Raw genomic sequence first — 27975 nt, 5'->3', positions numbered from 1 at the left:
GAAAGAGATAATGGGTTTTGAACTCACAACATCCAGCAAAAGCAGAAACTTAAGTTCTCCACAAAACCGCTCCTCTAATTCACCTCTTTGAGTTTGGGGGCACACAAAAAATATTTAAGGGGTCACAGCTGTATGCAAAGAGATATATATATACATATTTTTTGCCGAGGCTAACGGGGTCCCGTGACCCCTCAAGCCTCAACGTAGGTCCACCTCTGCTTGTATCTACAGGTAATTTAGTGGGTATTTGTTTCTTTAAATACACTGACAGTGTAAAACAAATTATACAACAATTCAAGACTCTAACCGGTTGTCACTCCCTTTAGGAAATTGATATAGAGGAATCAGGAAATATGACTGAACGAGTTCAAATCTGTGTGTCATCCTCCATTTTCCTGTTTTGTCTCGCAAAGAAAGTTAAACCGCGAAATGCAGAGTTGCAGACAACAGAGAACTGGCCTCAGGCGCACAACTGTAACATTGCAAACTTGAGAGAACTATATTTTCGTAAGCGCGAGAACAGTGGTACTGAAAATGAGTGCTTGATAGGTACCTATAGGAGCTTTTGAGTCCACGGAATCCATATTGCCAAATAACTTCAGGCTTTACAAATACCGAATGAGCTCAACTGCAAACTTTCCCTTCCTTGTTGAGTTAATTTCTCCTATCTGAATAAGAGATACATTAGTCAGCAGAAACAACTTCATTTCTCATTACTGTAATCCCCAATAGGATGTAAGAAAATGTTCATTATAAGTCCCAAAATGAGCTAGCACTGGTTGACTGCATAATCTGGTTTTTACCGACAAGCAATTCAACAACACAAATCCCCATACCTCAGATCACTGAACAATATATAATCATCAGTATTGTATTTTGATAAATCTCTTATTTGCACTAACAATGTCCTAAAACCAAACAAAGCAGAAAAACGAGACATGTCTTCAAACAAGCTTAGTATTTAGCCAAATTTCCAACTCAGGCATGTCGCGCAACTATAGAACTGACTCCACCAGTCGTGATAGAGACTCAATCAAAATGAGACTTCTTTAAGCAACCTGAAAATTGTCCCAATTGAGATTCTCCAACAACAATATACTATGCTTCAATTCCAAACTAGTCTGGGTCCGCTATATGAATCAACACTAACCATGTCCCTCTATTTAGACCCATATCAATCCAATATTTGAAGATTTAGGTACTCAAGCAAAAGAAGTTCTCTACATTTTTTATTAGCATACAAATTGTGAACAATTAATTTTTGACCACACCCCAATTCTAAACTATAAATATTTCTTCTAGGTCTAATCTTGATTTTTTTGAACTTTTATCTTACTTTTAATAGGTTCTACCTGTAAAGAAAAAATGAAAATTTACAAAAACTGTATGATTTCTTTTATTTTTATTAGTATCATTTAAAGTAGGGAGCTTTTCCTATATATACTATGATAGAAACTTATTAATTTTGTCTAGGTTATGTAGTTTTTTAAAAGTATCTAGGTTTTTCTTACAAATTGTATACATTCCCCCCTTAAAAAGCTCTCATCCCATTATTAATGTCTTCAATTAAGGGATTGAATTATATCCTTTCCTTTTTTCACACTTCTACTCATTTCATCCGTCCTAATTTTTTCAGTACGCAAATCTTCTCTTCTCTCTCTCTTCGGTAGTTGCACGTCTTCAATAAGAAGCTGGTAATTTTGCTTCAGTTGTCGAATGGTTTTGGTTGGAACCTTCAAATACTCCTATAATGTCATACTACATATTCTATGCTCCTATTATCCTTATAATGTTAGGAAAGTGATACCAAATCTAACAAATCCAATAACACAAAACTGCTTTCCACAATAGCAACCAAAAAGAAACTTTTTCTTCGCAGTTAGAAATCTATACACACGACAAAGAATGTCATGCGATGACTAAAAAAAAATCAGTTGCTAAAAGTTTTTTCAACAATTCAAAAATCGTTAAGCTCTAGCAAAATTATTACTAATAGGATAGTGGCTCATACATAATCCAAATGTGAAATTGGTCACAAATTTACAATTATCATATACATTTGTGATACAATTATCATACATTTGTGATACAGTTTCTGCAACAATAATGATACAAATACAATTATGATACAATCATGATACAATTCTGATCTTTATGTTCTTCAAGTTTCAATCACAACTCTAAACTTAAATTCTGGTAAAATATTGTATTATAATTGTATTAGTATTGTATTAGGTATTGATATATCAGATACAAGTCAAATACAACTTTGATACAATTGTGATACAATTATGAAGCAAATCTGATACACTTATGCTACAATTATCATACAATCGTGATACAATTCAGAAACTTTTCTTCTTCTAGTTTCAATATGAAATTTTACCTAAAAACTCTAAACTTTACCAATCTCCCTCAAAATTGAGATATAAACTCCAAGTATATTCTCAATCTTTTGCAAGAGCACCCAAACAAACAAATCACAAATACATAAAATCCAAATGTTGAATTCAAAGCTTCGAAACTTTTTAATGGTTGTCAATCGAGAACTCTTTGCAACTGCAGTTTTAGAGATAATGTCGATGAATTTGTGTGAAGACAATGAGATTTGGATTAATTTGTATGAAAGAGAAATATTTCAAAATCTTTTTGAAAATGGGATGAAAACTTGATTTTAGGGGCTTTGTATAACTGATATACATGAGAGTGAGAGGGGGAGTGGGGGCTGACGTGGGGGAGGGGAGAAGGGCTGCATCAGTTACATCCTAGTTTTAAGGATGCTCTCTTTATTAAGGTTTTGTATATAAGTAGTAAATATAGATAGAGAATATAATTTTTAAGGAACCTAAAGAAAAGTGGTAAATAAGTTTCTATAGCAAAATCAAGCCTAAACAACAGTTTTTATTTATTTATTAAAACCCAGCCCCAAAACACCATGAAACTCACAAGCTTCGGTTGAGTTCGAGGTCGCCAACGAGGTCGTGTTTCGCTAGCTCCTTTTCGAGTTCGTCCTGATTTTGGTCGCTACTTATTCAACTGTAAAGCTTTCTTTCTTGTTAAATTTTAAAGTGTCATCTTAAAGGTCCATATCTAACCCGTGCCCTCTATTCTTATTTAAGGAACTTGCGTGTATGTATGATTTTTTTTTAAAAGTTTTAATGGTGTGGTGACGTTATGATTCATGCTTATAATTGTTGAGGTTCAATATTCTGTCTTAGTAAATGTTATGAAATCTGGCTATTCAACTTAGCTTTATTTAGGCCATGTAACATAGAGTAATTTTATTCTAAGTCCATGTTGTCTACAAGGTGTTTGAGTTTTTGCTCATTTGAGTTACATCATTATTATGTTCAGATTCATCCTTTATTTTTAGATTATATGGATGATCCCTGAATTCTTCCATACTATTTTTACCTTATCCACTGTATCAAAATCTAATGCCTTTATAAGTACAAGTTATGCATTCAAACATTGATAGCAGAGGATCTGCTTAGCAATTCCTTTTCGTGGCTATTATAACAAATTAGTAAATGTTAAGAGACAAGTTTTGTTGTGGTGATAAGTTTAAAATTGCAAAATAGATCATTAGATTCTTAGTTTTTCTTTAACTGTTAGTAAATTATGAGTTTGAATTAGTAAGGAACGAATTGATTTGAGTTACAACTTTATGCAAATGAGTTTCGAAATTTGTTTCATGGATCTTCAATGCTAGAGACTGTGATTGGAACGATGGCTGTGTTAAGTTGACGTGGGCATGCCATTTTGCTTGGTACAAATAGAAAGATTATGTAAGGTTAGAAAGATCCATATTAACGTTTACTGTTTTAATACAAATATGTTTTAGATGATATTTTTTATTAATTGTTCTGTTATGTATTTGTCTATTAGATATTTTCTTGTTTTGAATTATTTTTTTGTGTTTCATCTACAATTGGTTTTTCATAAATCTCTAAGATAGAATAGTAAGAACTTATTGAACTGTAAATAATTCAAAGTACCTTGTTAATAATTCTAGCAACTAAAGCCATACACTTATTCCACAATTTCATATCCATATTTATAGCCTCACAAGAATCTCAAACTTAGGAAAGAAACAAATCATGAATATGCTAGAAAAGTTACAGATGCACTTTAAATCTTAGCCCATGTGTTTATACTCGAACTTTGGATTGACATGCTTAAATAATAAAAGGATCATGTGCGTATTTCCGCGTCTTGATACCTTTAAATTTAAAATAATTATGTTTTAACCGTGTGTACATTTCGTACCTTGGTTTAACATCCAACTTCAAAGAAGTACTGCGTGTGTACCGCATCTAAGTCAAAACAATTAATAAAATACAATAATAAATAAAGCGATAATAGGCATATCACAATCAGTAAAATACAAGAATAACCATGAATTGATTTAAGCCTTACATTAGTTAAAATAAGAGCGATCGTGCTAGAACCACGGGACTCGAGTAATGCCTTACACCTTCCCCTCGGTTTACAGAATCCCTTACTCAATCTTCTATTTTCGTAGACCATAAATTAGAAGTCAAACCTTCCGTTTGATGAGTGATTCAAATAAAAGGTAACTTGGAACACCAAAACTCAATTCCTAGTGGTGAATCTAAATAATAAACAATCCCTTTTCAAAACATCACTTTAATTGGAAAAACTCCTCTAACTCAATTTCATAATAGGTTTGTGAGAAGAAGAGGTGTGACGCTCTGGCGACTCTGCTGGGGACAATTAATTAGCATTCGAGCTTTTTATTGTTTGGATTTTATAATATTTTGGGTATTATTGTGTTTGGGAGCCTAATGTGTTATTTGTCGCTTATTTATAACTTTACTATTTATTTTAACTGTGATATAAACTGTATCCTCTTTCGCACCCCTCTAAGTCTTCTGATAGGTAGTTATGTTGTGTTTGCCAACCAACATCACAAACTTTCTATCTTGAGATTAGGCCAGTTAGCCTACCAGCTTTTGGTGAGGGATTTAATCACACATTGCAGTTACCTTGCCAGTATTGTTCTACTACTGGTGACGCTTGACGTTCCTTGGCTTGGGTTGTCTGCCCGTGTAAACCAGGTCTAGATACCATCTCCTTTAGGTTTTGAAAACTTAGAAGAACAAGCCACAAGCAATAGGTATCCCTAGTAGGCTACGGTTTATTTGCATAATGTGTATTGGACTTAGCGGGATTCGGCACAAGGGCCGAGCCCGCCTAGGACATGTACCAATTTTTCAGACCAGCATATTCATTTTACTGTGCTATATGTAACATTATTTGGTAGGTTTTGCTCAAATATTGATCGGCTTTAGGATAGATTAATTGAAAATAGGAGAGAAAATTTCCTCCAAATTTTCATAAGATACTCGGGTTTTTTTAAAATAAAATTTTGAAGTGCTTTGGTGAGTAAAATCATAATTTGCAAAATGTTTTTTTTAACTTTTAACCGAACTACAGGGGTTTGGTTCTAGTGACATGATGAGATACGTAGACAACCTTCATTGAGTTCAACCCCATTTTTTTTTTAAAAAACAAAATCATTAAAAAAAGGTGTCTATGAATTATTTTGGAAAAAAAATAATAAAAATAAAAAATATAGCCACTTTGTTTAGTTTTATCTCTTTTGGCCAGTTTTGCCATTGCGCCCCATCCTTTTTGCCGAAATAGCCTTGAGACCTTCATCAGAAGTGCAAAATGGTCGTTTATACAAAAGAGGCCAATTTTTACATTTTTTTATGTTCATTTGTTTTTACAAAAATAGTCATTTTGAGTTTTTTATTTCATGATTATTTTACTTATTTAACCCCTATTATTGAGTCTCATAGTTTGGCTTTTTATTTTTTCTATAGCGTCAAAACCCGAGAAATCGAATTTTTTATGTGTCAATAATATATTTGGTTAAAGCCTAATCCCGCGTCTTACTAAACAGGTACACCATGAGTAGGGAAAGAGATAAGTTTGAAAAGAGGCCCAGATCAGAAAGGATACCGGAGTATCTGATAAAGCGAGAACTCGCTTTTTTGAAGTGAAGCGAAATTTTTATAAGAAAAAAAAACTGCATAGACAATACATGTAATTGTAAGCAAATGTTCATACTTCAATGTAAAAACTAAAGAGTAGCATCAATTAAAGCACAAAATGAGCATCCTATTCTTCTACAAGATTGTAAATGAAGAACCGAAGGGGGAAAATGAGCATTTCGCTGCAATTTATCACTGAAACAGTGAAAAAATGAAGAAGAAGAAGAAGAAGAAGAAGAGGAGAATGAGAAAAAAAAAACTGAAGGGGAAAAAAGTCGCCTGCATTTCGCTGCTATTTGGACACTGAAACAGTGAAAGAAAAAGAAGAACAAGGAGGAGGAAGAAGAAATCACATACCTGGGACCAAACTTGATGATCTTGAAGTTGAAAAGTGTAGAAAACTTGAACCCTAGGTCACCTCTATTGTTGTTGCTCGATGGTCTTTTAAAAAAAGAGCTTTTTTACTTAGTTAACGTTGGCAGCCCAGTTATAAAAAGAAGCACTTGCTTCTGTAGCTTTGTTCATTTTAAGCGAGGAAGCTATCGCTTTTAACAACACTGACCACAGTTGTTGGATTGGTGGAGAGACTTTGAGGACTATGAGCAGCGACAAATAAATAAGTACCTGGGACATTTGGTTCACATGATTACGATTAAGCGTAGGAGGGATGTGATCGAAGCTTTGATTTCGCACGGGGATCCTGATAACAATGTATTCCGTTTTACCGACTCTGACCTGGGAGGAAATCGCTCATTTCCAGGGGTGGGGCCGCGATCTTCGCTGCCAAAGGCCTATAGTACCAAACAATGTGAATGAGGGTAGGTTTCTAAAGCTCTTGAACATAAATTACGGACGGTATGAAGGTTTAGGAGGCAAGTGGGTTAAGTTAAGGTTTCTGTTTCACTTGTATGGCCTAGAATGCAATTTCAAAAGGAATGTGGGAAGATTAAAATCAAAGGAAGATAAGGAAGGTACACAGAAGGTTCGCATTTATGGTGCTTTTTTGGGGCGTGTAGTTTTCCCTTAAGGACACATTGATATCCACTTGGCAGACGTAGTTCAAGATCTGACCTCAGACATGGATGATTATACTTTGGTCCCTATGATTCTTTCTTGCATTTTTCGTGCTTTAACTAGGTGTAGATTGGGCGCACAAGACTTTGATGGCTGCAACATTTTGTTACAGATATGGTTTTTAGAGTATTTCTATCGTCATCCCACGATCACCGACTTTAGTGAGCTATGGCCCAATCATACTGATGATCACTAGAAAAGAATTGACGACTGTGACTTACCAAAAGGGATTGATGCCCGAAAAGAACTACTTCTTACCCTGTCCGCCAAGCGAATCACTTGGAACTACCATTGGTTTTCATCTAAGGAGGTCATTTGTGAATCTGCATACCATTCTTTTTTGGGTACTCATAGGGTTAGATGGTGTTCAGCCCCTATGCTCATTTTCGGGTAATGCGTCGATTTGCACAACTACAGGAGGTACCACCAACACGAGATATGAGCAAGGTCTGTAATAATTTTGGTGAAGAGCAGCCTCATGACGAAGAAGAAATTATGAAAATTTGGTATGCAAGTAAGGTCTCGGAGTTGAATGAGATGGTAGAAGGCCGGGATCGTGGAAAAGGTGGTCCCTGAATATATTACCTGGTTTCATGACCCCATTGTTTAGAGATAGGCCTGAGGGGTCCAACAGGAGGAGAAATGATCAAAGAACTATACAAAGGCTAAAGGAGGAATTAGAGCATGCCCGGATAACCATAGCCCAACAGCAAGCTGGAGTCGCTCAGATTCGCTTGAATATAGAGAAAGATTATCAATCTACCTTAGGCGTCATGGATAAAGATCTAAAGCATGCTAAAAACGAGGTGGTCCGGTTAGAAGAAGAATTGGCAGACACGATTGGTTTAGTCAGACGAGTTGAGGTAAACAAAAATGTTGAAATACAAAAACTGCAAGAAGACTTGAGTATCGTTGACGCACCAGCAACAATTGGAGTTTGATTAGCATAAAGAGCAGTTTGAAAGAGAAAGGGCCCATCGAATACGCTCAAAAGGTCGGCTTCACACACAATTGGAAGAAATGAAAAAGCAGAACAAGGCTCATCTCCATGCGGATTTTGAGGCAGAGCGGCACCAGTGGATGATTGAGAAAGGTGTGCTACATTGTTGTATTGAAGAATACGAGGGACATGAGGCTCAGATGGGACACGCCCTCAACACTAGATATGGTTGTAGAATTGTCACATGAATATGGGCACGCCAGAGAGCAAGTACTTCGATTGGCGGAGAAAGCGGCATATATTCATGATGATGATCATCATCTAAACAATGAGAAATTTGGTCAACCGGCACGCGCCCTCATTCCACAGTTGTTGGCAGTGTTCCAGAATTTGTACGAGACTTTGGGGGGAGAGTGGAGGCCAAGGTCTCCTGAAGCAGACCATTGATGATATCTGTTTAGCAGGAAGACTATTGAAGATTAAAGTTTTAGTTCAGTCAATTAGTTTTTAGTTTCATTTTCATTTGTCCATTTTTAATTTTATATTTGGAGTCTTTTATTCCTATCAGAGTTTGTCTTATTCCAGTCATATTTATGTCCTTGGAGTCAATTTAGTCAGTTTCTATATATTTTCCTTTTCTATCATCGTATTTAGAAAAAAATTGAAAAAGAATGAAAAGTTTTTTTATACTTAGCATTATCAGATTGAGATGAGGAAAGGCTATTTCAATTTTTTTCTAAATACAATGATAGAAAAGGAAAATATGTAGAAACTGACTCAACTGACTCCAAAGACATAAATATGACAGGAATAAGACAAACTCTGATAGGAATAAAAGACTCCAAATAAAAAATTAGAAATGTGACAAATGAAAATGAAGCAAAAAACTAATTGACTGCACTAAAGCTTTAATCCTCAACCTAGTCTTCCTGCTAAACAGATATCATCAATGGCCTGCTTCAGAAGACCTTGGCCTCCACTCTCTCTCCAAAGTCTCGTACAAATTCTGGAACACTGCCGGCAACTGTGGAACGAGGGCACATGCCTATTGACCAACTTTCTCATTGTTTAGATGATGATGATCATCGTGAATATATGTCGCTTTCTCCGTCAATCGAAGTACTTGCTCTCTGGCTTGCCCCATATTCACGTGACAATGCAACCATATCCAAGTAATGTTGAGGGCATGCCCCATCTGAGCCTCACGTCCCTCGTATTCTTCAATACAACAGTTTAGCACATCTCTCTCAATCATCCACTGGCGTCGCTCTGCCGCAAAATCTGCATGCTAATGAGCCGAGTTTTGCCTTTTCATCTCTTCCAATTGTGCGTGAAGCTGACCTCTTGAGCGTATCCAATGGGCCTTTTCTCTTTCAAACTGGTCTTTCTGCTGATCAAACTCCAATTGTTGCTGGTGCGTGTCTTCTTCAACGATACCCAAGTCTTCTTGCAGTTTATGTATTTCAGCATTTTTGTTTCCCTCAACTGCTCTGACTAAACCAATCGTATCTACCAATTCTTCTTCTAACCGGGCCACCTCATTTTTAGCATGCTTTAGATCTTTATCCATGACCCGTAAGGCAGATTGATAATCTTTCTCAATATTCAAGTGAATCTAAGCGACTCCGGCTTGTTGCTGGGCTTGCTGTTGGGCTATGGTCATTCGGGCATGCTCCAATTCCTCCTTTAGCCTTTTTATAGTTCTTTGATCATTTCTTCTCCTGTTGGATCCCTCCGCCTATCTCTAAACGATGAAGGGTCATGAAACCAGGTAATATATTCAGGGACCACCTTTTCCACGATCCCGGTCTTCTACCATCTCATTCAACTCTGAGACCTTACTTGCATACCAAATTTACATAATTTCTTCATCGTCATGCGGCTGCTCTTCACCAAAATCATAATAGAACTTGCTCATATCTCGTGTTGGTGGTACCTCCTGTAGTCGTGCAAATCGACGCATTACCCGAAAAGGAGCATAGAGGCTGAACACCATCTAAACCTATGAGTACCCAAAAAGAATGGTATGCAGACTCACAAATGATCTCTTTAGAAGAAAATCAATGGTAGTTCCAAGCGACTCGCTTGGCGAACAGAGTAAAAAGTAGTTCTTTCCGGACGTCAATCCCTTTTGGTAAGTCACAATCGTCAATTCTTTTCTGGTGATGATCCGTATGATTGGGCCATAGCTCACTAAAGTTAATGATCGTAGGATGACGATAGAAATGCTCCAAAAACCATATCTGTAACAAAATATTGCAGCCATCAAAGTTTCGTGTGCCCAATCTACACCTAGTTAAAGCACGAAAAATGCAAGAAAGAATCATAGGGACCAAAGTATAATCATCCCCTTTTGAGGTCAGAGCCTGAACTACGCCTGCCAAGCGGATATCAATGCGTCCTTCCTTTTCCGGGAAAACTACACGTCCCAAAAAAGCAACCATAAATGCGAACCTTCTGTGTACCTTTCATGTTTCCTTATCTTCCTTTGATTTCAATCTTCTCACATTCCTTTCAAAATTGCATTCTAGGCCATACAAGTGAAACAAAAACCTCAACTTAACCCACTTGCCTCCTAAACCTTCATACCATCCATAATTCTTCAGAAACCTACCCTCATTCACATGGTATTGTACTATAGGTTTTTGGCGGCGAAGATTGCAGCCCCTCACCCTAGAAATGGACGATTTCCTCCAAGGTTGGAATCATTTCACAGTAAATAAAACGGAATACATTGTTCTCAGGGTCCCAGTGCGAAATCAAAGCTTTGATCACATCCCTTCTTGGCTTAATTGTAATCATGTGAACCAAATGTCTCAGGTACTTCTTTATTTGTCGCTGCTCATAGTCCTCAGTGTCTCTCTTCCAATCCCACAACTTTGGTATATGATCGACAATCAGAAAATTCGGTATCCCTTCTGATCTGGGCCTCTTTTCAGACTTACCTCTTTTCCTACTCATAGTGTACCTGTTTAGCAAGATGCGGGGTTAGGCTTCAGCCAAATATATTATTGGCACATAAAAATTCCGAATTCTCGGATTTTGACTCTAGAAAAAATAAAAACACCAAACTATGGGACTCAAAAATAGGGGTTAAATTAGTAAAATAACCATGAGATAAAAAATAAACACTCAAAATGACTATTTTTTGTAAAAACAAGTGAATGTAAAAAAATGAAAAAATTGGCGTCTTTTGATAAAACGACCATTTCGCACTTCCGAGGAAAGTTTTCAATGCTATTTCGGAAAAAAGGATGGGACGCAAGGGCAAAACTAGCCAGAAGAGATTAAACTGAACAAAGTGACTATATTTTTTATTATTATTATTATTTTTAAAAATAATTCATACACATCTTTTTTTTAATGGTTTTTTTTGTTTTTGTTTTTTTTTTAAAAAGGGATTGAACCCGATGAAGATTGCCTACGTATCTCACCACGTGGCGAGAATCAAAGTCGCGTAATTCGGTTAAAAAATTTTAGAAATTTTTTTTGAAAATCATGATTTTATACACCAGAGTACTTCAAAATTTTATTTAAAAAAAGGGGTATTTCATGAAAACTTGGGCAAAGCCTACCAAATATTGTTACATATAACACAGAAAAATGAACATGTTGGTCTGAAAAATTGGTACCTGTCCTAGACGGGCCCGACCTCTATGCCGAGTCCCGCTAAGTCCAATGCACATGATGCAAATAAAGCGTAGCCTACTAGGGATATCTGTTGCTTGTGGCTTGTTCTTCTAAGTTTTCAAATCCTAAAAGAGATGGTATCTAGACCTGGCTAGCCGAGGAGCGTCAAAAGTCACCAGTAGTAAAGCAGCACTGGCTAGCTAACGACTCTCCCGCCTAAAACATATGACTAAATCCTTCACCCGAAGCTGGTAGGCTAATTGGCTTTATCTCAAGACAGAAAGTTTGTAATGTTGGTAGGCAAACATAACATAGCTACCTATCAAAAGACTTAGAGGGGTTCAAGAGAGGATACAATTTATATCACAGTTCAAATAAATATTAAAGCGATAAATAGCGTGGTAGGCTCCCAAACACAATAATATCCAAAACATGATAAAAGTCAAACAAGAACCAATGTAAAAAGCTTGAATTCTAATTAATTATCCCCAGAGGAGTGGCTAGAGCCGTCACACATCTTCTTCCCACAACCCTATTACGAGATTGAGTTAGAGGAGTTTTTTCCAATTAAAGTGACGTTTTGAAAAGGGATTGGTTATTATTTAGTCGCCACTTGTAATTGAGTTTTGGTGTTCCAAGTCACCATCTATTTGAATCTCTCATCAAATGGAAGGTTTGACTCCTAATTTATGGTCTACGAAAACATAGGAGTGAGTAAGGAATTTTGTTGACTGAGGGGAAGGTGTAAGGCACTCCTCGAGTCCCGTGGTTCTAGCACGATCGACTTTATTACCTAATTTAAGGCTTATTAAGCCTTACATTAGTCAATAAAAGTGATTGTGCTAGAACCACGATACTCAATGAGTGCCTTACACCTTCCCCTTGGTCAAGAGAATTCCTTACTCAGTCTTCTATTTTCGTAGACCATAAATTAGGAGTCAAACCTTCCATTTGATGAGGGATTCAAATAAAAAGTTCCTTGGAACACCAAAACTCAATTCCAAGTGGCAACTCTAAATAATAAACAATCTCTTTTCAAAACATCACTTGAATTGGAAAAACTTCTCTAACTCAATCTTGTAACAGGGTTGTGGGAAGAAGAGGTGTGACACAAATCACTAACAAAACTAAAGACTTCAAGCAAACTAAACCTTAACCTTAACTAATTGGCATCACCTATATTGATCTTTTTCTCCTATTGTGCCCTATGTTGCTCGGACTCTTCGAAAATGTGGCAGGATATGTGTCGGATCCTCCAATAGTAGTGCATTTTTGAAGGATCCGACACGGGTGCGGCTACATTTTGGAGAGTCCGCGCAACATAGATTGTGCCCTATTTGGTTTTATGTTTACATGGATTCCAAGAGATTGTCGGTCTTATGAGACAACTTCATTCCACGTGATTAAATGTCTTTTTTTCCTTTTTTAACACTTTCAAACACCATGGTTTCACACCTATGAACCAATGTGTTTGGAAGTAGATGTAGAACATGACCAATCTCAAGCGACCTTTTCTTAATTTATCCTCTATGTGGTGCTACTTGCACCTTCAGCTGAATGTGATAATTTCTAATCTTGAATGACCTACATCCATCTTAACTTTCATATTTCTACGACACTCATCCTGTGGATATCCCGTGGATATTCTCGAAATTACAACACCTAATTAATCTTAAAACTGCTATTGCAAAATTGGCATTATAGTAGGGCATCCAGGAATTTAGAGCAACGCTTACTACTTGACTTTTTTCTCTAATCACATTTTATCTTTTAGCTTTGTTTGTTGGTCAGAGACAACTTTTGAAATTAGAAATGATCACACTTAGTTGAGTGACAAAATTGGAAAATGATACTTCCAAAAGTTGGAGAAAAGGGAATTTACATTTTAAGCCAAGTCCGAAGTAAAAATGGATTCTCAACCTCAGAACTCATAGGGAGAGATAGGCATGCCCTTTTTTTCGCAAACGAGCCAATGAGCAGAGCACATTTAGCTCAATATTGGACAAGCATTATAAAAGTTAAACCAAAATTTATTTCTTGTCTATGGGAGATCTGATTTGTGTGTGGGATATGGGAGGGAGTTTCCTTTGATTCATTGACTTTCATAGTGACGGCAGAGTTTTCTGAGAAATAACTTACCTTAAGTCTGCCTTCTCCACTAACTGATATGATATCTCCGGTCTTAATGGTAGTATTGCTTTTTATCACAGTTGTCCAATTGACACGAACATCTCCATTACTGAAAGGCCACCAAGATAAGATTGAGATAATATCAACTTAGGCAACAAAGTATTTGGCCAAATACATCTGCATGGTCTAAGCAGTAAACATATAGAAATTGTTACCAAATCAACATATTATCCACATCCTTAGTGATTCATTCAATTTGGAGGCTACAGCAGCAAACAACCTCAAAATACCACCCCTCTGCTCCCACCCAACAACCCCGCCAAGCTTAGATACTACACAGAAATTGCAACCTTATAAAATCCTGGATCCCTAGTAGGTTAGTTTGAGAAAATCTAGAAGCCTGCAATAACCACCTCTCCCCAGCTGGGGATATAAACGCTATTTAGACAAGTGACAATCAAGCACAAAACTAAAACCCTCTCGCCAGTAGTGTCAGTTCAGTGCTGGTTTTCCTTTTCAGCTTTTCCTTTTGATTTCTTTTTAGGAAGTGATTAACAAACTTCCATCAAGAAGTTACTTATTCATCTGACCTGTTACCACTATAATAAATGAATCAATTTTTTTTCTTTGGTTGAGTTTCCTTTCCTTAAACAGATAATGAATCACTGCACAGCGACCATCTAGTTCTACAAGAAAGAAATCCTTTCTTACAGACAACTCAAGTAAATACATCATAAATAAAAAGAAACTCTTCATTTTCATGCTTATGAATGGAAATACAAATTCTTAGTAACCCTTTGAGAACTTAGATTTACTGTTAAGAAACAAGGGAGAATGTGCATCACTGCAGGATGATTCCCTTATGTCAATAGCCATAAATGCCGAACCTAGGAAAGATTATGGGTTGTAGTTCTTTTAAGTTACCTCGCTCTTTCACAGGTGAAAATCAAAACGAAATCTGTTGGTTATAGCGTTAAAAAACCCAAAAAGTGCAGGAAACAATGAGAAGGTGAAGAAATTTCATGGAAGAAGCCCATTTGAATACCATATATCGAATTTCAAGGTTATACTGTATCGAAAGGACAGCTTATCTGCAAATCTATGACAATTGATTATGGATCACACGTGAATCATTATCATAAATTCAGGCAATAGTCATTTTAATTATTCATATACGATGACTTAATGTAAGATCAGTTATGTCGTCATTCACCGTGCCAAGCACGCAACAAGCAATATATTTTGGAAAGAAAAAAATATATGAAAGGAGATTACCTAATCAAACTGGCCATTTTGGTTCGTGACACTTTGAATCCTGCACTAGCTACGGCATCAAGTCTCAGTGATGCCTCAACGGATTTTAAGGACTTGGTCCTAGAAAGAGTAAAACAAAAACGAAATTTCCTAAATCATAACATTCTGCGCGTGAAGAGAAGAAACCAAAGAAACAATTACTGTAACATCTTCTACCTTGGTGGTTCATATTCAAGGGCTAGCAATGGAATCTTCTTGCAAGAGACAGAAACATTTCCAACCTACAAAAATTAAGTGGAAAGCTTTACAACTTAATCACACCAGTACATTTTTAAAGCTAGAATTTTTTTGCTCCTTTTGGATTTTTCCAAAAAAGATGTTCTATGCAGAAAATTCATATACTTAATCACTGTCCAAATCAATGTAATATCATGTAATAATAGTAGATGTTGGTGGTGAGTACAGTAGTTGTCGATAGTCACAAATAATGTAGAAAATTTCAGTGTTAGTTGGCTGGTAGAAGCAAGTGGTGTGAAGCAGGGACAAAAAAAAAAGTTATAATGGAAAATCACATAGATGCATAAAGGAAAGAAGTTATTTTCTTTCATTTGGTGCAGAGCATTTTGTAATTCAAAGATAATAAGGCTCCTGAAAATACAACAAGACTTAAAAGAAAAAAAGTTGTACTTACTACATAGCAAAGTAATCAAGCATCTTGCAGCATGACTTTCCCAACCTAACCCACACCCATGAAAGAGTACCAAGAGTAAGTATTTTCCATTGTCCAGCCAATTCCAGCTTAGGGAAACTTACAGGTTAAGGGATCCAACTACCAATAGCATTATGCAAATGACAAGACAGATGCGCTCAAGAATGCAGAGACTAAAGTACTCTGATGACGAATGGAGAACAATATACTAAAGTACTTTGATGATGAGAGGAGAAAAGGATACTGCAAGTGGAAGCAATATGTAAAGTATCCTTACCTTGTCCAATGCTGATAAAATGAAGTCAGAAAGTTCTGGAACAACAAGAACATGAGCTCCCTTTTCACCCTAAACATCACAAAGAGATGTTCAAGACAACCTAATACTTAGTCAAATGGGAAGTGGAATATGTTACAACAGTTACATAAATACACACACAAGACCAACATCATGATCTAGAGGCTTTTGATTGGTCAGAAATGTCAAAGAAAGTAAAGAATAAAATATAACTTCATAAGAAAAATTCAAAAACTTTAGATAATCCAACGTGACAATTTGATATTGCCAGAAAATTTTATCTAGTGATATTAGTTTGAAATTGTGAATCAGCAGTCTTTAAAGAAGTTCAACCAACTGTTCTGTTTTAGGAATCGGTTTACTTTTAGAGAGTAGGCCAGCAGGATACTTTGTCGTGCTCTGTTTCTCTGTATCTAAGCTAACTTAGTAGTACGTTCTTGGTATAAAAGGGAGATTTCAAATCTATCTTGGATGTTGCTTCACCCATCAAGCTTTGTGCTACTTCTGCATCTTATAATAGATGTTTGAATCACCACTTCCACATTAAATTGAGGACTCATTGGGAGATCAAGTCTTGAGCTACAACTTTTCTTCATAACCAAGCACTAGCTCCACATTTAAGTTTTAACTCATCTTTTATTACATAATAAATCAGCTGCATAAAAAGGTGGATCCTCTCTTTGGTGATGCCCACAACTAAATTCCCAGGAGCCCTCCAGTTGATAAAAAAAAATTCACTCTCCGTCACTCCTATCATTCTTTTAGATATTTATTCTGTATCCAAATAAATGATGACTCAATTTGGTGTTGCGGAAACTTGAAAGAGAGAGAGAGAGAGAGAACCTCCAAAAAATAAATAAAGAAGATACCTGCAAGAGTATATCTCCCAGCTTATTCCTTACTATCCCCGTACCAAGGATTGCACCAAGGAAATCACCGTGAGAACAAGGTTGAAATGAAAAGTTCCCTGAAATACTGGAAAAGGGATCTCTTTTACAATGATAAAGAGAAATTATGATTGGTTGATTTAAACATAAGACATAACTGAACAAACCACAGGAGGACCTACCTCAAGGCTGAGACAATATCTGGATCACTTGTTAATGCATCTGGATGTCCAACTGAGAGACGGCAACATTCAGCCTATGTATAACAACAAAAAATATAAACTCAAGCAGCTTTATTGCTCAAACAAGTTTTATAGAAAACATTTTGTCGTACCTCTGGGTATCCTCCTTGTGCAACGATCTTAACGTCGGCTAACCTTTCTAAGACTAGCATTGACTCTTTCAGAACAGGTGGGGTCAGAAAGTCAGTATGTAAAACTTCTCGTCTCAATGATGCCCGTTTCGCCTGAGAAGTCGACAAGTGATTATCAAGAACTATCCCTTCATTAAGAACTTCGAAACTCTTCAAAAATCACTCCAATCAGTTTAGGTTTAAGACCTAGAACAATGCTTTGGCTCTTTTTCTGCAACAGGGACCAAAGAGAAAAACCTAGACATGACTTTGCAAATGCTAATTGAGAGAAGATTGATTGGTCCGACAGATGTATATGTACCAGTTCAACAATACGTTTCACATCTTCAATGGTGTTCTTGTCTCCCAATCCTTTCAGTAAAACATCTGTATCACCCTTAATAGCCTGTGGTAGGTCGCATATTCCAAAAGCTGTTTCGACAGAGTTTCAACAAACATGTGGGTCATCAGCTATTACAATTTTATAACTAAAAGTAGAAAGTTTAGGCCAATAGATATTCTGAAGGAATCTTCCAATCCTACAACACTTACTAAGATGCTAGAAATCAGCAAATTTATCCAAATAGCCCTTAAGCTATTACACATCGTTTTGTTTAATTTTTAAGGGGGAGTTGAGGCAGACAAATGGATAAAAGAAAAGGTGATCAAAGTAGTCCTTAGACATTTCCACTTGGTCTTATTTGATCATTATAACTTCAAAACGACTGATATGGTCCTAATACTACTCTGCAAGTGACCAAATTGACCCAGCCAATAATCACCCAAAAAACTAACGGTCTACTGATCTTGTAAAACACACATGAACAGCCAAAAAGAATGTACTCATTCCAAAAAATGGAATTTTCTCGTTCTTAGCTTGATTATACCCAAGGCACCTCATCTTGTGGAACTACAAGTTAGAGACTAGGTGAAAACCAATAAGCACTTAGCAGGCACAATTCTATTCTGCAGAAGCCAATCGAGCATTCACCTTTGCACTAGTAACTTGCAGTGAAATTTCAACTTTTAACAGAAGGAATGATTAAGGATAGTTAAAGTAGAATGTTTAGGTTAATAGATATTGTTTGATAAATGCCTCAGCATAACTCTTCCAATCCTACACCATTTACTCATATGCTAGAAATCAACAAAGTTATCCAAATAGTCATTAAAAGAAATCAGCTTAGAGGCCGTTTGGTCAAGTTTTTTTCCGAAAAAAGTACTTATTTGGAAATATGAGGTGTTTGGCCAAAACAGAGAAGTGCTTTTGACCAGCAGCAGAAGCAGTTTTTCTGCTTTAGGGAAGAAGCTACAAATTCTAGCTTCTTCCAAGAAGCAAATGCAGAAAATTAATTTTATTAAGACAAAATATCCTTATCATAAATTTATATTTCCTAAATTATCCTTCATTATTTTAACCTTTACTTCTTTTTTTCTGCCATTCTTTTCTTCTTCTTTTTATTTTAGCGTATGTTTATTCTTCTTCTCTTACGCCTATTTAGAGTAATCTCTCTACTATAAATAGATCTTTTCTTTTCTCTTCTGCCTTTTTTCTTTTTCCCGTCTCCTATTATTCTCTGAAATAACAACGCTAATCACCAGATTCAAGTAATCTTCAAAAGATATGTTTTTTCTTTCGTAGTATATCAACATTATATAATCTCCATTATGTAGTATTATTTATATTTCTTTTTGCCGTGCATGCATATAATACAGTTGACATAATGAAATACTACCTAATTCGTCGTTTTCTCAAGAAAAGAGAGCGCTTTTCTTACATGTAACATGTAAGCACATATCTTCCTACCAATATTGCTTTTATATACTTATATTTTATATTGATTAAGAATTTCAATATATATATTTTATGTTTTATACTTTAATTAAATAAAGATAAAAAATAATTAAATTCTTTTATAATAAAGATTTAAAATTTCTCTTTTTTAGATAATGTTAATTGTAAACTAAACCTTTACTGCCCTTTTTTCGTAATTTGACACTCAAAAATACTTTTTGAAAGATTGGCCAAACACAATTTATTTATCAAATATCTCAAAAAGTACTTCGCAAATGAATTGGCCAAACACAAACTACTAATCTCCAAAAGTACTTTTTCGAAAAGCACTTTTAAATAAAAGTACTTTTCAAAATAATTAGTTTTTGGTAGCTTGGTCAAACGGGCTCTTAATGTTGTAGCTTGGATAGTTTCGTTTGATCTTTATGTGGGAGTTGAGGCAGACAAATATATGGATAAAAGAAAAGGTGACAAAATAGTCTTTAGACATTTAGACGTGGTCTTATTTGATCATTATTATTTCAAGGTAATTTTCATGGTCCTGGTCCTTGTCCTAGTCTGAATTGACAACATTGGCTCAGCCAATAATACATTTAGAAAAAAACTAACTGCCTATTGATCTTTTGAAATGCACATGAACGACCAAAACTCAGTCAAAATATGCAATTTTCTCACTCTTACTTGATTATATACCCAAGGCACTTGTCATCTTGTGGGAGTACAAGTTATAGACTAGGTGTGAACAAATCAGCACTTAGCACACACAGTTCAATTCTGCATAATACAATCCAGCATTCACCTTTGTACTGGTAACTTGCAGTGAAGTTTCAGCTTTTCAAATAAAGGCATGATTGATGAGGATAGTTAATACAAAGTTTGAATCAGATATCCTCATTTACACAAGACTTGTTTATATGTTGTATTAATGGGCCATTCACTCATTTGGAAGGTGCAAAGCAATTGTTTGATAAAATGCCTCAGGATGATGTTGTAGATTGATGTTGGACTTCTCAAAATGATAAGCCTAGTCAAGGCTATTAATTTCAAGCATATGCAATTTCAATTGCATGCTACTTGAAAAATAGTATACAATTGTGTTATAGATGAGTTAATCAAATCTCCCGCCATTTCATTTTATGTGACGGTATTTGATTGGATACGAAGTCTGATATGTTAATCTGACTTATACAATATAGTGATGAATGAAGAGGATATTAGAGTATTGTTGAAAAGAGAGCAAACATCACATCAACCTTAAAGTGTAGATAGTTTAATGAATTTAAATTCTTGATAATTATGAAAGTTATATAGAAAAAGAATTATTTCAAACATTTTCTACGTCTCAAACAGGAAGAGTGTGACATTATGTAAAGCTTCGTAAAAAGTTCGTAAGGATCTAAGACTTTATCGTACGCCAACAACGATTTGAGATAAAGTTTTGCGCCCCAAGGCTAACCGCGGATGAGGAAAATATTATACGGGCATGGTATGAAGTGTATTACGATATTTGAAAATAAGTAGCTTGAGCGGAAGATCACAAAAAGAGACAAGAAAATTTTAAGGCAATGCTGCAGCATCAAGAATCGCCGCAAAAATGATACAATTTGAATCAACCCATCACTACTCATCGTCTTCTCTACCCAAAAATCCATTTCCAAGACCCATTTCTAGTGTTCCAACAATCTCCTTTGGCGCAAATCTGAAATTTTCGCTTTTGGTCGCCGCTTTTCTCCTAATCATCTCTCTGCCCGCTTTCTGATAGGTCAGTACTCAAGCCTTCGTCTTCCATCTCCTTCTTTAGATTTGTTTGTCTGTGTTAAGGTTTAGCAAAGGGTTTTGGTTTGATTTCCAAAAACCAATAGATCTAAAGCTATTCCAATTTTGGGCTCATTTTAGGTCCTTGTAGTCTTAGTGATAAAAGAAAGTAAAATTAGTGACAATACTAGGTAAAGTTTACGTATTTACAGTGAATGAAACTTTTGTAAAAGAGTAAATCATCCTTCATCATTATTAATCTAAACAGGAGTTAACAGGATTATATGATAAAACGCCATATGAATCGCTCGAAGTAGAAAGAATAGCAGAAAAAGAACCTTTTCTATTCCTTACATTGCTTTAGGAAAGAGGTTGTACCCCTACCACTAGAAATTCATTTAAATTAGACAAAGATAGATTTTAGCTTAAGAATTTCTGGAATTTGGCGGATTGAATCGCTGTCCATTGCTATCGAGTTGCACTCGTTTGGTCACCGGTTTGTTGTTGTTATGTTGCCGGATCTCCTCGCCTATTTCAGAAGCTTGCTTGTTGTTTTTCTTCAGTTAATTTCGGCTGCTAGTTACTTTCGGTGCTACACCAGTGGTAGCGGTGATAGCCCTTTTTGGTCTTTGGGTCGTGGTATTTTCTGTGTTTTCAGGGAAATTCTCAAAGTTGTTGGAGACAAGTTGGGCGCACGAGCATTAGCAAAGGAGAGCAACTTGGACGAGCGTCAGCAAAGGGCGGTGGGAAGCGGTGCGTGAGCTTGCAAGTATATCGAGGGCTGCAAATCAACACAGGTTTGGTTCTCGGGAATTGGTACCTCCCGTTCTACTGTTTTCCTTTTGGTGATAGCTAAATTGATGTTACTTTAGTTCACAATAGTTAAATCATTCAATAGGTGTACAGGTAGTCACTTGTTTCCTTTTAGTTTGATTCGTTGTCCGTTGTGCACTAGCGAGTCTTTTGTAGATCTGTCGTAGGTGTAGTGGCGGCAGTCGGGGATGATAGATTAAAGGCATGTCCTCAGGTGGGGCAGAGTGTGGGGCAAAGAGTGGGCCCGGGGTCAGGGGGTGGGTCGGGAGGCAGGGGAGGTAGAGGGGGCAAGGGAGCCTATAGGTTGAGAATCGGGTCATGGAACATAGGTTCGCTAACGAGTAAGTCTATAGAGTTGGCGAAGATCCTTCAGAAGAGGAAGATTAATATAGCGTGTGTCCAGGAGACTAGGTGGGTCGGATCGAGGGCGAGAAACGTGGATGGGTATAAGTTGTGGTACTCTGGAGTCGTGAGGGGTAAGAATGGAGTGGGTATCCTAGTAGATAGCCATCTTAGGGAGTCGGTGGTAGAGGTCAGGCGTGTGAATGATAGACTAATGACTATTAAATTGGTGGTGGGTGAGTGTACTTTAAACGTCGTTAGCGCGTACGCACCGCAAGTAGGTTGTGATGAGGAGATTAAAAGGCGTTTTTGGGAAGGGTTGGATGACATTGTTCGTAGTATTCCGCCTTCCGAGAGGTTATTCATAGGAGGGGATTTCAATGGTCATATTGGGTCGTCTGCAGGTGGTTATACTGAGGTGCATGGCGGCTTTGGTTTCGGGGAACGGAACGGAGGGGGCACCTCACTGCTGGATTTTGCCAAGGTATTCGATCTAGTGATTGCAAACTCGAGTTTTCCGAAGCGAGAGGAGCATTTGGTTACTTACCAAAGTTCGGTGGCGAAGACTCAAATTGACTATCTCCTTCTCAGGAGATGCGACAGAAGGTTGTGCGAGGATTGCAAAGTTATCCCAGGTGAGACCCTTGCAACGCAACATAGGCTCTTGGTGATGGACGCTATTATTATGATAAGAAGGAAACAAAGGTCAGTACGAGGCCGCACGAAGATTAGGTGGGGCGCCTTGACTAAGGTTAAAGCCCAGGAGTTGGAAGGAAGGTTGTCGGCAATGGGAGCTTGGAGAAGTAGTGGGGACGCAAACACTATGTGGTCGACGACGGCGGACTATATAAGGAAGGCGGCGAGAGAGGTGTTAGGGGTATCTTCAGGCCGCACCGGTGGCCACAAAGGAGACTGGTGGTGGAATGCAGTTGTACAAGGTAAAGTGGAAGCGAAGAAGGTGGCTTACCTGCGGTTAGTGGGGAGCACTGGAGAGGAGGAGAAGAGAGCGAACATTGCGAGATATAAGGTAGCTAGGAAGGAGGCAAAGATGGCAGTGACGGAGGCAAAGACGGCAGTTTTTGCTCGTTTGTATGAGGAACTAGGGAACAAAGGCGGGGAGAAGAAGTTACTCCGACTCGCTAAGGTGAGAGAGAGGACGGCTCGGGATTTGGACCAAGTGAGGTGCATAAAAGATGAGGACGACAAAGTTTTGTTGGGGGATAACCAGATTAAGAGGAGATGGCAGACCTACTTTCATAAACTTCTAAATGAGGAAGGGGATCAGGATATTGTACTAGGTGAATTGAGGAATGCCGACAGCCCCCATGAACTAAGTGATTGTCGGGACATTGAGGTCGATGAGGTCATGGAGGCAATGCGTAAGATGAGAAGGGGCAGAGCTACCGGACCAGATGAAATTCCGGTTGAGCTTTGGAGGTGTGTGGGTAGAGCAGGCTTGGAATGGCTTACTAAGTTGCTTAATGTTATATCCAAGACTAATAGGATGCCCGAAGAGTGGAGGTGGAGTACAATGGTCCCGTTGTATAAGAACAAAGGCGATATCCAGATCTGTAACAACTATAGGGGTATTAAATTACTAAGTCATACCATGAAAGTCTGGGAGAGAGTGGTAGAAATGAGAGTGCGAAGGACGGTGTCTATTTCAGACAACCAGTTCGGGTTCATGCCGGGGCGATCTACCACAGAAGCTATCCACCTTATTAGGAGGATGGTGGAACAATACAGGGATAAGAAGAAGGATCTCCACATGGTGTTTATCGATCTAGAGAAAGCGTACGACAGGGTTCCTAGGGAGGTCTTATGGAGATGCTTAGAGGCTAAAGGGGTCCCGGTTGCCTACATTAGGGCGATTAAGGACATGTATGATGGAGCTAAGACTCGGGTTAGGACAGCAGGAGGCGATTCCGATTATTTTCCGGTTATTACGGGGTTGCACCAAGGGTCTGCGTTCAGCCCTTTCCTATTTGCCCTGGTGATGGATGCTATAACACATCATATTCAAGGGGAGGTGCCATGGTGCATGCTATTTGCTGATGACATAGTCCTAATCGACGAGACACGACGCGGCGTCAGCGAGAGGTTAGAGGTTTGGAGACATACCCTTGAGTCCAAAGGTTTCAGGTTGAGCAGGACGAAGACGGAATACCTTGAGTGCAAATTTGGGGCAGAGCCGACGGAAGCGGGAGTGGAAGTGAGGCTTGATTCTCAAGTCATCCCTAAGAGGGGTAGTTTCAAGTACCTGGGGTCGTTTATTCAGGGGTCCGGGGAGATCGACGAGGATGTCACACACCGTATAGGGGTGGGGTGGATGAAATGGAGGTTAGCGACGGGAGTCCTGTGTGACAAGAAAGTGCCACTGTTACTGAAAGGTAAATTTTATAGGGCAGTGGTTAGGCCTGCTATGTTGTATGGGACCGAGTGTTGGCCGGTGAAGATCTCACACATCCAGAGGATGAAAGTTGCAGAGATGAGGATGTTGAGGTGGATGTGCGGGCATACAAGGAAGGATAAGATTAGAAATGAAGATATTCGAGAGAAGGTGGGTGTGGCCCCCATGGAGGACAAGATGCGGGAAGCAAGACTCAGATGGTTCGGGCACATTCAGAGGAGGAACACTGATGCACCGGTGAGAAGGTGTGAACGACTGGCGGTGGTGGGTACGAGGAGAGGTAGAGGGAGACCTAAGAAGTATTGGGGAGAGGTGATCAGGCAGGATATGGCGCGACTTAGGGTTACTGAGGACATGGCCCTAAACAGGGAATTGTGGAGATCGAGCATTAAGGTTGTAGGTTAGGGAAATTGTGATGTCTTTTCTACAGCGCACTAGAGTGAGACTAGCCAGTTAGGAATTAGTCTTAGGATGTTATTGATCAACTACTGATGATGGGCTTTATCTGTTGTGTATTAATACCTTACATCTTTCTCGTATTTCCTATATCTCTTATATTGTTGTTACTTTGTTATTTTATGGTATTTATGTTATGTTATGGATTTTGTGGTATTTTATGTTGTTTTATTATGAGTCTATTGATAGTACTAATATAGTGTCTCTTGTTGCCTCTTTGAGCCGGGGGTCTCCTGGAAACAGCCTCTCGGGGTAGAGGTAAGGTCTGCGTACATATTACCCTCCCCAGACCCCACTTGTGGGATTACACTGGATTGTTGTTGTTGTTGTTGTTGTTGCTGCAGCATCAAGAATCGAATGTTGCAGCACTCTCTACTATTCCCAGAAGAAAATATTTTCGAGGCAATGCTGCAGCATCCAAAAATCGAATGTTGTAGCATTCAGACTGTTCTATAAAAGGGCCATTTCGGTCACCCTTCATTTTTTAAGCTAGGGCATGGTTCCTTGATAGGTTTTTTACCCCAAGTCTCCTTCCAAACATCAAGGTTAGTTGGAAATGGTTGATTTAAGTTAGATTATGTTTGTTAACATGAATTATAACATCCAAATGTGGATTTTGTCCAGAATCTTCATCTTCCTCAAGAATCTTCAAAGTTGGGAAATTTCAAGATTTGTCTAAAACAACGTAGCCCCGCTACTCCATTGTTATATATTGTGTTCTAATAAGCTTATAGAACATGTTTATGGAATAAAAGCGGAGTTTAACATAGAGATTGTTGGAACACTAGAAATGGGTCTTGGAAATGGATTTTTGGGTAGAGAAGACGATGAGTAGTGATGGGTTGATTCAAATTGTATCATTTTGAGTTTCTAATGAAGCTACTAGATTCCATGAGGCATTTAATGTACGGCTTGGAGTTAAAACACGAGAATCGACATCCAAAGGAAGAATGTGGATTTCTCTTGAATCTTTGGGAAGTAAGCATAAGCATTGAACACTTAGTTGATTGAATGGGTGTTGTTGTGATATGATGTTGATGAATGTGAACTCATAAGTGCAGATTCAAATTGTTAGTGTCGATTGGCTCGTTCTTAGATAATTGGAGCTAACATTAATGACTAGAAGGGCATACCCAAGGTATATTGAACCGAACCCTTCCATAGAATTATGTCTCCAAAACTTCATATCTTCTAAGTATGTCTACATTGTCTTCTAAGTATGTTTATATGTCTATTGTTTTATGAAATGTTAATGTATGATTGTGTGGGACAAGTAATTATGCATATGTTTTTAAATGTTCCTTGAGCCGAGGGTCTTATCAAAAGCGAAAAGCGCAAAAAAGCTCTATGGTATGTTGGGGCTTTACGCACAAAGCGCAAATAAAACATGGGTTTTAATGAAGAAAGGCGCAAATATGGACAAATAATGTCTAGTCCAAGACTAAGATCTATAAGCACGAATACCAAATATATGGACAAATAAATTGAAGAAAATTCACGATAAAGTGAAATATCAATTATTTAGTGTCATCTTATCAGGATTACGCTCATTGGCAAGGAAAAGTATGCCTTAGGGCCTTGATGATAATACTGAAGCGCCAACTAAGCAAGGCGAAGCGCTCAACATGTTTTGAGTCTCGCTTCCGGGCTTAAGCGCACCTTTGATAACACATGTAGGGGTAAGGTCTGCGCACTCACTACCGTCCTGGATCTCACTTGTGGAATTACACTAGGTTTGTTGTTGTTGTTGTTGTTCATATGTTTTGAAATGAAAATGCTCAAACGCTATGACTCATAAAGTGTTGGGATTTTAAGTGTTTTCAAGCCTTCAAATTAACATTGATGAAAAGGGTTTTCAAATGAAAATGACAATGACAAGAATGTTTCAAGTTTTAAATGTAAAATGAGCATAATGGTAAAGTTTTTCTATGAACATGTATATGACTTTATAGCTTTCAAATGATAAAATGTCAATGGCTATGAAACACAAAAAGATTATGTTTAAGCGGCAAAAGTGCCCATGTTTTTAAGAAAGGGCCAAAGGTGCCAAATTTAGTGCAACATTTTTGGGATTCTTATTATGTTACCGAGAAGGTATTGGTCAAAAGGAGCCAATATCCAAAGCTACACGTGCCGGTGTAGGACTATGGTCGTACTATTGGCTTGGTCAATTAGATAGTCACCCTTGGAACGAGTTACCTTGGTTAGGATTAACAAAATGCTAGCAAACTAATGTCGATCTACATGGTATTATGGTGAGATGGCTTAGCCGAAGGGGCCGAGTTCTTTTTATGGATCGTTCCAACTTTTTGATCGTCCAAATTTGAAAAACACGCAGATGCAGAAAAGATTTTCTGACGCTATATTATAAGCAACGCTATTTTGTTCAGTTCCAATGATGGATAGTAATCAGGAATTCACATTACACTCAACTATTCAACTAAAAAAAAAATTTTAATGAGTAACTATTCAACTAAAATTGCAGTACAATGATAAAAATTGACACAAAAATCACGAGAAGAAACGGAGGAATGAGGATAAAGAGAAGTTTGCAGACCTGAGGAGCGCAGAGGTGCTCGTAGGATGAGGGTTCTATCGTAAAAGATCTCTTTGACGGCATGAGTGGGACGAGAAGATAGGAGTGACGGAAGTACTCTTCTGAGAATCGGAAGTGAGGCTAAGCCACTGGCAGCCATGGTCGACACTCGTAGTGCGCACATTTGGTTCAGGATTTTAAGGGGAGTGGCAATGGTTTGTGGGGCAATTTCCAATTCAACGATTTGGGTATTTTGGAATTTAAAGTAAACACTCAAAGATTTTGGGTGAATGGATATGTTTCAATATTGAAATGAGAGGTTTTGGTAAATACTCTTTTCTATTCTTATTTCAAAGTTGGGCAAATTTAAATGCAACATGGTTCGTGTGTGAGTATTAGCCAACATCAATTTATTTGCTATTGGGGCGTAGTTAATGTGTTATATAACGGATTGGGGGAAAAGAAGAAAATAATTATATGTAAGAATTAAATAAACACCTATTCCGTGAGAAACTTCTATAAAATCACTAGGTTATAATCTTTGGTGATAATATTTTTGTTATTTATTAAATAA

General features: G+C 37.6%; 1 protein-coding gene across 4 annotated transcripts; it reads right to left on the bottom strand.

The window, feature by feature from the left end:
* On the bottom strand, nt 1-27699 carry LOC104222846 (uncharacterized). Of its 4 annotated transcripts, none has more exons than XR_011400457.1 (11): nt 27423-27695; nt 17617-17726; nt 17277-17408; nt 17125-17198; nt 16925-17030; nt 16038-16106; nt 15268-15332; nt 15073-15171; nt 13807-13906; nt 554-668; nt 1-472 (listed from the first exon to the last, which is right to left on the bottom strand). XR_011400457.1 is itself a non-coding variant. In XM_070149991.1 (11 exons), the coding sequence occupies exons 1-11, from the start codon at nt 27583-27585 to the stop codon at nt 665-667; spliced, it is 969 nt and encodes a 322-aa protein (XP_070006092.1). In that variant the 5' UTR covers nt 27586-27699; the 3' UTR covers nt 583-664. The 4 variants fall into 4 exon arrangements, 2 of the variants coding, with proteins under 2 accessions (XP_070006092.1, XP_070006093.1); XM_070149991.1 differs by lacking the exon at nt 1-472 and adding an exon at nt 4270-4316 and having other exon boundaries at nt 583-668; nt 27423-27699; XR_011400458.1 differs by lacking the exon at nt 17617-17726 and having other exon boundaries at nt 27423-27698.
* Between the last annotated feature and the right edge of the window lie 276 nt (nt 27700-27975).

Source organism: Nicotiana sylvestris, chromosome 6, assembly GCF_000393655.2.
Source record: "Nicotiana sylvestris chromosome 6, ASM39365v2, whole genome shotgun sequence".
NCBI lineage: Eukaryota > Viridiplantae > Streptophyta > Magnoliopsida > Solanales > Solanaceae > Nicotiana > Nicotiana sylvestris.
The sequence above is the reverse complement of the archived record's forward strand: the minus strand, read 5'-3'. Positions and strand labels throughout refer to the sequence as shown.